The 12755-nt window shown below is 41.9% G+C and overlaps 1 protein-coding gene across 3 annotated transcripts in view; it reads right to left on the bottom strand.

Annotated features, from left to right (window-relative positions):
* mfge8 (milk fat globule EGF and factor V/VIII domain containing) overlaps positions 1–12755 on the bottom strand; it is a 60328-nt gene that overhangs the window by 18506 nt on the left and 29067 nt on the right. For all 3 annotated transcript variants that reach the window (XM_062963001.1, XM_062962999.1, XM_062963000.1), the window contains 2 exons: positions 7742–7923; positions 4247–4402 (listed from right to left, as the gene is read on the bottom strand). In XM_062963001.1, coding sequence (XP_062819071.1) covers positions 4247–4402; positions 7742–7923 — 338 coding nt within the window. The remainder of the gene's footprint in view (positions 1–4246; positions 4403–7741; positions 7924–12755) is intronic.

A 12755-nucleotide genomic window follows, 5' to 3' on the forward strand; every position in this document is an offset into this window, starting at 1 on the left:
GCTATTTATCCGGCCCCCACGGCACAAAGGCAGAAGGGGGTTGGGCTAAATGACCCAAGGGGTCTCTTCTTCTCTTACAACCCTTATTATTATTATTATTATTATTATTATTATTATTATTATTATTATATTGTATGACACAGCAAACAAGATAGATATGCTGGATTTCGTATCACAAAATCACATTATTATTATTATTATTATTATTATTATTATTATTATTAACATTGAGGCTGGGTGGCCGTCTGTCGGGGGTGCTTTGCTTGTGCTTTTGGTGCACAAAGGCAGAAGGGGATTGGACTCAATGGCCCAAAGGGTCTCTTCCAATCCTCTTTATTATTATTATTATTATTATTATTATTATTATTATTATTATTATTATTATTATTACTATTGACATTGAGGCTGGGTGGCCATCTGTCAGGGGTGCTTGGCTTGTGCTTTTGGTGCACAAAGGCAGAAGGGGATTGGACTCAATGGCCCAAGGGGTCTCTTCCAACCCTCTTTATTATTATTGTTGTTGTTGTTGTTTTTATTATTCATTATTATTATTATTATCATCATTATAAAATTTTATTTTATTGTATGAAACAGCAAACAAGATAGATATGCTGGATTTCGTATAACAAAATCACAAGTCGAACACTTCCCAAGTGTCTAGGACTGTGTGATGTATTTATTATTATGATTATTATTAACATTGAGGCTGGGTGGCCATCTGTCAGGGGTGCTTTGCTTGTGCTTTCAGTGCACAAAAGCAGAAGGGGGTTGGACTAAATGGCCCAAAGGCTCTCTTCCAACCCTCTTTTTTATTATTATTGTTGTTATTTATTATTATTATTATTATTATTATTATTATTATTATTATTAGTTTATTATATGACACAGCAAACAAGATAGATATGCTGGATTTCGTATCACAAAATCACAAGTCGAACACTTCCCAAGTGTCTAGGACCGTGTGATGTATTATTATTATTATTATTATTATTATTATTATTATTATTATATTGCTTGGTGGCCAACTATAGTCCAGCCCTCCAACGGTCCGAAGGATCGTGAACTGGCCCCCTGTTTAAAAAGTTTGGGGACCCCTGCTCCAGAAGATCCAGGAGATGACTGTTGACCGACCTGGACCAAGTTGTTCCATTTCACATGTTACTGTCATTGTTGTTGCTATATTTGTTGCATTTATTTGTATCCTGCTTTCTCTCTCTAAAAAGAGCCACAAAGTGGCTAACACTAAAAATGATACAATATGCAAACAATAAAACAGAATTGAACATTGAAACTATTGTAACCATAAAAACACCAAAAGCCTTAAACACCTATCAACATAACAAAAGCATTTCACAGCTTGTCCATAAAGGCTTCCCACGCTATTCACTGATTACAATATACATTAATTTTATACATACAGAACATTACTTCAAATGGTTTTTTTTTTCAGGCAAATCCCTCTCCACGTTTGATTAATCATAAATGGACTTTCACTAAATAACCAAGTACGTTTGGCCAACTATTTACTGCCGGCCTGTCCAGCGTTTTGTGACCTGACCCCGAATGCTTCACCTTTTGTGTGGCAACCAATTCAACTCAATTGTAATTTGGAAGGAAGGCTTGTTAAGAGAAGAAGGGAGAGGAAAGAATGGCAACTATGCCACCGGGAGCAATGTGTTTCTTATCACCAAAACACAGTTATAGCCCTACGATGCAACTAGTCAGGGCTTGTAGTGGGGAAGGAAACGCCAAAGAATGCCTGGATTCCCAAATATGTCAGTGTTGCCTCGTGAACACCTGGAAAACAACAAGTAGGGGCCTACCTACCAGAGCAAAGTGGATGAAAAACAAGATCAGCATTCAGGAGACTGCATTTTCATTCAGAAAGGGCTAGAAATGGTTGTGAAACTAGCCTATACGCCTGCTGTACGCTAGCTCAACTACATCCAAGAGTACTGAAGGAACTAGCTGAAGTTATTTCGGAACCACTGACAATAATATTTGAGAGTTCTTGGAGAACAGGAGCAGTCCTAGCAGATTGGAGGAGGGCGAATGTGGTCCCTATCTTCAAGAAGGGAAAAAAGAACGACCCAAACAATTACCATCCGGTCAGCCTCACATCGATACCAGGCAAAATTCTGGAAAAGATCATTAAGGAAGTGGTCTGCAAACACTTAGAAACAAATGCGGTCATTGCTAATAGTCAACACGGATTTACCAAAAACAAGTCATGCCAGACTAATCTGATCTCTTTTTTTGGATTGAGTTACGAGTTGGGTCGATACAGGGAATACCGTGGATGTAGCGTACCTGGATTTCAGTAAGGCCTTCGACAAAGTCCCCCACGACCTTCTGGCAAACAAACTAGTAAAATGTGGGCTAGACAAAACTACGGTTAGATGGATCTGTAATTGGCTAAGCAAACGAACCCAAAGGGTGCTCACCAATGTGTCTTCTTCATCTTGGAAATAAGTCACGAGTGGAGTGCCACAAGCAGGGCTCCGTCCTGGGCCCGGTTCTGTTCAACATCTTTATTAACGACTTAGACGAAGGGTTAGAAGGCACGATCATCAAGTTTGTAGATGACACCAAACTGGGAGGGATATCTAGCTAACACTCCAGAAGAAAGGAGCAGAATTCAAAACGATCTTGACAGACTAGAGAGATGGGCCAAAACTAACAAAATGAAGTTCAACAGGGACAAATGCAAGGGACTTCACTTCGGCAGAAAAAATGGAAATCAAAGATACAGAATGGGGGACGATGCCTGGCTTGACAGCAGTGTGTGCGAAAAAGACCTTGGAGTCTTCGTGGACAACAAGTTAAACATGAGCCAACAATGTGATGCGGCTGCTAAAAAAGCCAATGGGATTCTGGCCTGCATCAATAGGGGAATAGCGTCTAGATCCAGGGAAGTCCTGCTCCCCTCTATTCTGCCTTGGTCAGACCACACCTGGAATCACACTGTGTCCAATTCTGGGCACCACAGTTGAAGGGAGATGTTGACAAGCTGGAAAGCGTCCAGAGGAGGGCAACTAAAATGATTAAGGGTCTGGAGAACAAGCCCTATGAGGAGTGGCTTAAAGAACTGGGCATGTTTAGCCTGCAAAAGAGAAGGCTAAGAGGAGACATGATAGCCATGTACAAATACATGAAGGGAAGTCATAGGGAGGAGGGAGCAAGCTTGTTTTCTGCTGCCCTGGAGACTAGGACGCAATAGAACAATGGCTTCAAACTACAGGAAAGGAGATTCCGCCTGAACATCAGGAAGAACTTTCTGACTGTGAGGGCTATTCGGAAGTGGAACTCTCTCCCCCGGACTGTGGTGGAGGCTCCTTCTTTGGAGGCTTTTAAACAGAGGCTGGATGGCCATCTGTTGGGGATGCTTTGAATGCGATTTCCTGCTTCTTGGCAGGGGGTTGGCCCATGAGGTCTCTTCCAACTCTACTATTCTATGATTCTATAATTCTATGTTGCCTGTGTGGAAGCTCCTTCTTTGGTGGCTTTTAAAAATAGGCTGGGTGGTCATCTGTTAGGGGTACTTTGATGGTGCTTTTCCTGCATGGCAGGGGGTAGGACTAGATGGCCCATGCTTTTCCCACAACTACCCTGTTTCCCCTAAAATAAGACATCCCCAGAAAATAAGACCTAGTAGAGATTTTGCTGAATTGCTAAATATAAGACCTCCCCTGAAAGTAAGACCTAGCAAAGTTTTTGTTTGGAAGCATGCCCGCCGAACAGAACACTAGGGCATGCAGGATCGGTAAATGTATGTACCATACATTGTTGTACATGGAAATAGTGGTAGTAACAAGAAATTACTGATAGGATTCACAGTTTGTCTGGTTATGCTGGTTTGTGATGACAACTACTGTACAGTATATAATAAATGTTCATTTTTTTGTTCAACAATAAATGTGAATTCTTCTTCATGGAAAAATAAGACATGTCTTGAAAATAAGACCTAGCGCATCTTTGGAAGCAAAAATTAATATAAGACACTGTCTTATTTTCGGGGAAACACGGTATGTTTTCCCTTCTAACTATGATTCTGTGGTATCGTTGGGACTGTTGCCTGCCTGCTTTCTCCCTTCTCCAGCTCTGAGAAGACCTACCTCCGTGGCCACTGTCTGAAAACATTGGGCAGGCTCTCTTTGTGGCCCTTTCCTCCCTCTCTCCCCCTCGTATACAGGTCACCTTTCTGTCCGTCTCACCTGCAGCTGTCCTACAAAGCACCGCCACTCACCTTCTCCTGGTCCAGCTCCTCATCCTTGCAGAAGACGAACTCGCGCCCATCCTGGCTGTAGGCCACTTTATAAGCCCGGACATATTCTGCTCGGCCTGCACGACGTGCCCCTTGTGTGGCAACCCCAGACAGCCTCATTTTTCTCAGCAGGTTTGCCTGGTAGGAAGAAACACAATCAGCCGAACTGGCGAGAGGGCCAACAACTTTCCCCTCTCCTTGGATTCAACATTAAGATGCCTGCCTTCCTCGCAGCATAACCGGGATCCATGGAAAGAAGATGGATCATGGGAGAGGCGGTTTTCCCATCAGTTCCCCCTCCCTTTCTATCACCCAATTCCGTCACCACCATCACTCCTAAACCACAAATGGGGGATCTAATAAATCTGATTTCACTCTTGGTGGCTGGACAGAATCCTCCGGCACAAGTGAGGGGAATCCTTAAACCAGGGGTCCTCAAATTTTTTTAGTGGAGGGCCGATTCATGGTCCCTCAGATTGTTGAGGGGCCGAATTATCATTTGAAAAAAACCCCCAACAAATTCCTATGCTCACTGCACATGTCTTATTTGTAGTGCAACCCCCCCCCCCCAAGCAACAATTATTTATTTATTTATTTACTACATTTATCCCCCACCCTCTCTCACCCCGAAGGGGACTCAGAGCGGCTTACAAGTTGTATGTACATACAATACATTATATTATTAGCAGAGCACAATATTAGCATTATATATTACTACTAGCTGTGCCAGGCCACGCGTTGCTGTGGCGAAGTCTGGTGGTCTGGGAAATAAAGTATTGAGGAATTGGTGGTAGTTAAGGTAAAGGGTAAAGGTTTTCCCCTGACATTAAGTCCATTATAAATGGATTATATAGCTGTGTGGAAGGGCCTTGAGTCTGCACTGCCATATAATCCAGTTAAAATCAGATAATCTGTATTTTATAGGCAGTGTGGAAGAAGCCTAAGTGAGGCCTAACTCTGCCTGTCCCCTGGGCTGAGTGGGTTCCTAGGACACCAAGTGGGCGGAGCTTAGCCTAACTGGCAGCAATTGGATAAAGACAATTATTCTTCTCCCTCTAATTAGAACTTTATTTGTCTTTTCTTTTTGTTGTATGAACGTAGAGGCATGGATGAGGGGTTGTGCTGCCAAGTTTAGTGTTTCTGGAATGTGTAGTTTTGTTGTTTTGTCCTAGGCCGAAATTTCATTACCCTTTTATATATATAGATATTGTACTATACCATTATACTGTAATATTATTAGTAATATTACATTTAATATATAATTAATATTATTATATTATACAATATTACTATATTGTATTATTATTATTAGCCACCCTGAGTCCCCTATTGGGTGAGAAGGGTGCAGTCGAAATACTGTAATAAATAAATAAATAAATAAATATTATATTGCATTACATTATAATATTATTATCAATATTATATGTATACACAATATATTATATTATTACCATATCATTCATTTACAATATTTCATTTAGAATATTGGTAAATGAAAGAACAATACAATATTTAAAAATAAAAATAATTTTAACCAACATACTGTAAACTTATCAGGATTTCAGTGGGAAGTGTAGGCCTGCTTCTGGCCAATCAAGTAGGATTGTTGTTGTTGTGCCTTCAAGTCATTTCAGACTTTGAGCGAGCCTAAGTCTAAAACTGAGGGAGGGGGCCAGGTCAATGGCCTTGGAGGGCCGCATCTGGCCCCCGGGCCTTAGTTTGGGGACCCCTGCCTTGAACACTTGGCCACCATTTACCATCGACCATACATCATACACCTCTTGTTGTGAATCTTAATTCGTTAAAAATAAATAAATAACCCTGAATGTCGGATTTGTTGAATTGTTTTGATCTCAATTCAGGATTTGTGAGCACAGTCTTCTTTGCTGCAAAGTGAAGTAACGTGTCCGTGCCATGTTGCATTATGCATTGGACAAAGTCTTCATTGTAGAGGACTGCCTTTTAACTCTGTGTATCCGGCGGGAGGGTAACGGCGCTCCATGCAGTCATGCCGGCCACATAACCTTGGAGGTGTCTAGGAACAACGCCTGCTCTTCAGCTTAGAAATGGAGATGAGCACCAAACCCCAGAGTCGGACACAACTGGACTTAACGTCAGGTGAAACCTTTACCTTTACTATCGTTGTATGGAGCCCCCAATGGCACAGCATGTTAAAGCGCTGAGCTGCTGAACTTGTGGACCGAAAGGTCGCAGGTTCGAATCTGGGGAGCAGAGTGAGTGCCCACTCCAGCTTTTGCCAACCTAGCAGTTCGAAAACATGCCAAGGTGAGTAGATCAATAGGTACCATTCCAGGGGGAAGGTAATGGCACTCCATGCAGTCATGCCAGCCACATAACCTTGGAGGTGTCTAGGGACAACGCCAGCTCTTCGGCTTAGAAATGGAGATGAGCACCAACTCCCAGAGTCGGACACAACTGGACAACATCAGGGGAAACCTTTACCTTTATCTATCTTGTTGTACGTCTTTTAATAGTGTTTTATCTCGTTTCAATTGCGTTGTCTCCCACTTTGAGCCACAGGGAGAGGCGAGAAATAAATGCATTATTATTATTATTATTATTATTATTATTGACACAACGACGTTGTATGACAAAGCAAACAAGATAGACATGCTGGATTTCGTTTCACAAAACCACAAGTCGAACACTTCCCAAGTGTCTAGGACTGTGTGATGTATTTTCGGATGATGATGATGATTATTATTACTAGCTGTGCCCGGCCACGCGTTGCTGTGGCAAAGTGGTGGTGGTATTGGTTAAAAATTGTTGTGTAATTTTTATTTGACGTGATTTGCATTTTTTTTATTTTTTTATTGTAAGTTATATTTTTATTTATTATATTTTATTATTTTCTTGTATTATTTTTAGTTATTTTCTGTTATTATAGTATTTTATTGTATTAATTTTTTAGTGTTTTTTATTATTTTTTATTGGGTTGCTAGGGGACCAAATTGGAGGAGCTTAGCCTTCTAACTGGCAGCAATTGGATAAAAGCATTTATTCCTCTCTCTCTAATTAGGACTTTATTTTTCTTTTCTTTTTGTTGTATCAACCTAGAGGCGTGAATGATGGGTTGTGTTGTCAAATTTCGGGGTTGGGGGGCCTGTAGTTTTGTTGTTTTGTGGGTCGCCGTGATGCCATCACTCTTTTATATATATTGATGATGATGATGATGATGATGATGATTATTATTATTATTATTATTATTTATTGCCACCAGAACAAGTGTCTCGTGCTGCCTTTGATCAAGGCCAGGTCTTTTGGGCAAGTAATGAAGATCAGGAGGACCCATCACATTCTCTGCATGACAAGGGACAACACAGAGAGATGGTGAGCTGCCACTGTGCACCTTCTCTAAAAGCGAAATGGAGAAAGCGGCCAGCGTACCATCTCCTTGCTGGATTTATTACAGTTCTTAGACCCGTCTTGGACTGTTCCTCCTCAGTGAATGGATACCTGAATCCAAGGGCTGCGGTCGTAGTTGCTGGAGGTCCAGGCATTCACGATCCCTTTGTTGTTGAGGCGAGCCAACTCCGGACCCCAGCGCTGCAGGCCAAGGAAGCCAAAATGCACCGACGAGGACGTGAGCTGGGAGTTGGCGATGGCTCCCGTCTCCATTCCCAGTACGTCTCCGCAGCCTGTAATGGGTCATGAGGAGCAAAGGGAGAGAAAAGAATGCCTGGTCAAGATGAAGGGAGGCAAAAGGCCACAGTGGGAGGGAAAGAAATATCGGGACAGGAGTAAGACTTAGACCTGGGGTCCCCAAACTTTTTAAACAGGAGGCCGGTTCACGATCCTTCGGACCGTTGGAAGGCCAGACTATAGTTGGCCACCGAGTAATAATAATTAATAACAACAACAACAACAACAATAATAATTAAGAGGGTTGGAAGAGACCCTTTGGGCCATAGAGTCCAATCCCCTTCTGCCCTTGTGCACCGAAAGCACAAGCACAGCACCCCTGACAGATGGCCACCCAGCCTCAATGTTAATAATAATAATAAAAGATCTCAGCTGGAATTTGGAAACAATAGACATTGACAAAATTACGATCTGCCACCTGCAAAAGGCCACCCTGCTGGGATCTGCGCGCATCATCCGAAAATACATCACACAGTCCTAGACACTTGGGAAGTGTTCAACTTGTGATTTTGTGATAAGAAATCCAGCATATCTATCTTGTTTGCTGTGTCATAATATAATAATAATAATAATAATAATAATAATAATAATAATAATAATGATGATGATGATAATAATATTAAAGAGGGTTGGAAGAGACCCCTTGGGCCATTTAATACAACTCCTTCTGCCTTTGTCCACCAACAGCACAAGCAAAGCACCCCTGACAGATGGCCACCCAGCCTCAATGTTAATAATAATAATAATAATAATAATAATAATAATAATAATAATAATAAAGAGGGTTGGAAGAGACCCCTTGGGCCATTTAATACAACTCCTTCTGCCTTTGTGCACCAACAGCACAAGCAAAGCACCCCTGACAGATGGCCACCCAGCCTCAATGTTAATAATAATAATAATAATAATAATAATAATAATAATAATAATAATAATATTAAAGAGGGTTGGAAGAGACCCTTTGGGCCATTTAATACAACTCCTTCTGCCTTTGTCCACCAACAGCACAAGCAAAGCATCTCTGACAGATGGCCACCCAGCCTCAATGTTAATAATATTAATAATAATAATAATAATAATAACAATAATAATAAAGAGGGTTGGAAGAGACCCCTTGGGCCATTCAGTCCAACCCCCTTCTGCCTTTGTGCACCAACAGCACAAGGAAAGCATCCCTGACAGATGGCCACCTAGCCTCAATGTATTATAATAATAATAATAATAATAATAATAATAATAATAATAATAATAATAATCCCCTCCGCAGGTGCCACTTTGACGTGGTGGGGGGGCTTACCTGCTCCAATGATGACTGAGGGCTGTGCTGGCGGTAGTGTAACTACCGGTAGGTCCAACCAAGCCAGAGAGGCCTCAGCTGAGGAGCACAACCAAGTGCACCTAACCCATTAGCATTATGGAGAATCAAACCCAAACGAAGTCTATACTGGCTCGGTCGTCGCCCAGGATAAAAAGGACCGCGGTGGATGCTGCTGATTCTGTACATCCATTGACAAGTGGGCTACGGAATCATCAAACCCCAAATGAACAGTCACAGAAGCGGCAAAAATATACAATGCCAGAAAACCGCACAATTATGAAATGCTACTACAAATCTGAACCTCAAAGGCGTGGCTACCAAAAAAGGATGCATCAGCTATGGAAACAAGAGTACGCTGACTCACAGATAACAGAACCCCGACTGGCTGACCAACAAAGATTCATAATCAGAAACAAAGTGTTCAGTGAAGTTGAACTCGAAGAAATCCAGAAAATTTGCAAAGTAAATTACCATCAGACCACAGCACAGACAGCAGCAGAGACTCCAGCAACATTTGAAATGGTGGAACAGATTGAACCAGAAGAAAGTGTGGAGCTTTTGCAAGAATTTCATGAACCAGCACTTGAAACATCTGCTGAACCACCAGGAACCTTGACAGCAAGACAACAAGAGCTCAAGGATAAGATCATGGCTCATGCTGCAGCAAATGCAATAAGAAAGCGGCTCCCAACTCTAAAAACAGTGCCCAAGAGACACCTGGCGCCTCTCATGAAAGATGTGAATGCAGCACTCTCCACTGTCCAAATAACATCAATTGAACAAACAAATCAGTATGCCTACAGTGCAGCAGTGATAGTAACAGAAGAACTTGGGCTCCTACAACCAAGGCAGCCCCAAAGAAAATCGACTGGAAAACCAAAGTGGAAGGTCAGGCTAGAGTTGAAAATCAAAAAGCTTAGATCAGATGCAAGTAACCTGAAAAATATGAAAGAGAAGAAACTGAAGAATGACAAAATCAAGCAATACCTGATCCGAAAGTACTGGCTGAACACCAGAAAAATTGAAGAAGCTTTGGAAATTGTGAAAGAACAAATTACAGCAACAGCCAGAAAAATTGAAAGGTATGAAGCCAGAATCATCCAGTACAGACAAAATCAACTGTTTCAATCAGACCAAAGACAGTTCTATCAGAGCCTGAACCAAAAAACAGACACAGTAACCATAAAGCCAGAGAAAACTGCAACAACAAAGTTCTGGAAAGAGCTTTGGGAAAACAATAAGAACTACAACAAAAACGCTGGGTGGATAAAGGAGTTTGAAGGAAAATTCTCACAGAACAAAATGGAACTGATGGAAATAACAACTGAAATGATCAGCAAACGAGTGCAAAAAGTCAAGAACTGGACATCGCCTGGTAGTGATCAACTCCATGGATTTTGGCTCAAACATCTGATTAGTTTACATGGAAAAATGGCCCAACAATTCAATGAGATGCTGCAGAAAGGAAGTATCAGTGAATGGCTAACAACTGGAAGAACATACCTGATACAAAAGGACCCAGCAAAAGGAGCAGCACCAGGAAACTACAGGCCAATAATGTGTCTGCCCACTATGTTTAAACTACTGACTGGCATCATAGCTGACAGAATTCAAGACTATCTTGAAGAAAAAAACATCTTGCCAGATGAACAGAAAGGCAACAAACGGAAAAGCAGGGGCACAAAAGACCAGTTATTGATTGACAAAATGATTCTGGAGAACTGTAAGAGCCGAAAAGCTAATCTTCACATGACGTGGATTGACTACAAAAAGGCCTTTGACTCACTCCCACACAGCTGGATCATCAAGTGCCTGGACGCCATCGGGATTTGTAAAACAGTTGGCACCTTCATTGAAAACATGATGGAGCACTGGAAAACTGAACTGTTTGTTGGAAATGAAAGCTATGGACTTGTCAACATCAGGAGAGGAATTTTCCAGGGAGACTCATTGTCCCCTCTGCTTTTCATTATTGCCATGATCCCTCTGTCAACAATCTTACAAAAAACAAATCTCGGCTACCAAACATCTAAGAATTCTCACAAAATTTCACATTTGATGTACATGGATGACCTGAAGCTATATGGGAAAACGGAAACTGAAATCCAATCTCTGACCAACACTGTCCGAATTTTTAGCACTGATATAAACATGGAGTTTGGTTTGGACAAATGTTCGACAGTGGCATTGAAAAAGGGAAAAATAATTGAAAGTGAGGGCATCAATATGCCCAATGGCCAAACAATAAAGTGTCACCAGCCAGAGGCCTATAAATATCTGGGCATATTACAGCTGGACAACATCAAGCATGAACATGTGAAGATTGTGGTCAGTAAAGAATACACACAAAGGGTCAGAAAAATTCTCAAAAGCAAGCTCAATGGAGGCAACACCATCAAGGCCATAAACACCTGGGCCATACCTGTCATAAGATATACTGCTGGCATTATAAATTGGACACAGGCGGAACTGGACAATTTGGACAGAAAAACAAGAAAACTCATGACCATTCATCATTCACTGCACCCTCGTAGTGATGTTGACCGGCTGTATCTGCCTCGAAGATCAGGGGGCAGAGGACTCTTACAAGTAAAACAAGCAGTCAAAGAAGAAGAACATGCCCTGGCAGAATATGTCAAGCAAAGTGAAGAACCTGCTTTGATTGAAGTCAAAAATCAGAAACTCCTCAAAGCACAGCAGACAAAAAACCAGTACAAGAAAACCGCACTACAAACTAGAGCTGACAGCTGGCACAACAAAACATTGCATGGAAAGTTCCTTGACAAAATTGAAGGAAAAGCTGATAAAGAGAAGACCTGGCTCTGGCTCACGAATGGGACCCTGAAGAAGGAGACAGAAGGCCTGATCCTTGCAGCCCAGGAGCAAGACATCAGAACAAAGGCAATTCAGGCCAAGATTGAAAAATCAGCTGATGACCCAAAGTGCAGACTGTGCAAGGAAACCGATGAAACCATTGATCATATCCTCAGCTGCTGTAAGAAAATTGCACAGACAGACTACAAACAGAGGCACAACTATGTGGCCCAAATGATTCATTGGAACCTATGCCTCAAGTATCACCTCCCTGCAGTTAAGAACTGGTGGGATCACAAACCTGCAAAGGTTGTGGAAAATGAACACGCAAAGATACTGTGGGACTTCCGAATCCAGACTGACAAAGTTCTGGAACACAACACACCAGACATCACAGTTGTGGAAAAGAACAAGGTTTGGATCATTGATGTTGCCATCCCAGGTGACAGTCGCATTGAAGAAAAACAACAGGAAAAACTCAGCCGCTATCAGGACCTCAAGATTGAACTTCAAAGACTCTGGCAGAAACCAGTGCAGGTGGTCCCGGTGGTGATGGGCACACTGGGTGCCATGCCAAAAGATCTCAGCCGGCATTTGGAAACAATAGACATTGACAAAATTACGATCTGCCAACTGCAAAAGGCCACCTTACTGGGATCTGCACGCATCATCCGAAAATACATCACACAGTCCTAG

This window comes from Anolis carolinensis, unplaced genomic scaffold (genome assembly GCF_035594765.1).
Source record: "Anolis carolinensis isolate JA03-04 unplaced genomic scaffold, rAnoCar3.1.pri scaffold_11, whole genome shotgun sequence".
NCBI classification, from domain to species: domain Eukaryota; kingdom Metazoa; phylum Chordata; class Lepidosauria; order Squamata; family Dactyloidae; genus Anolis; species Anolis carolinensis.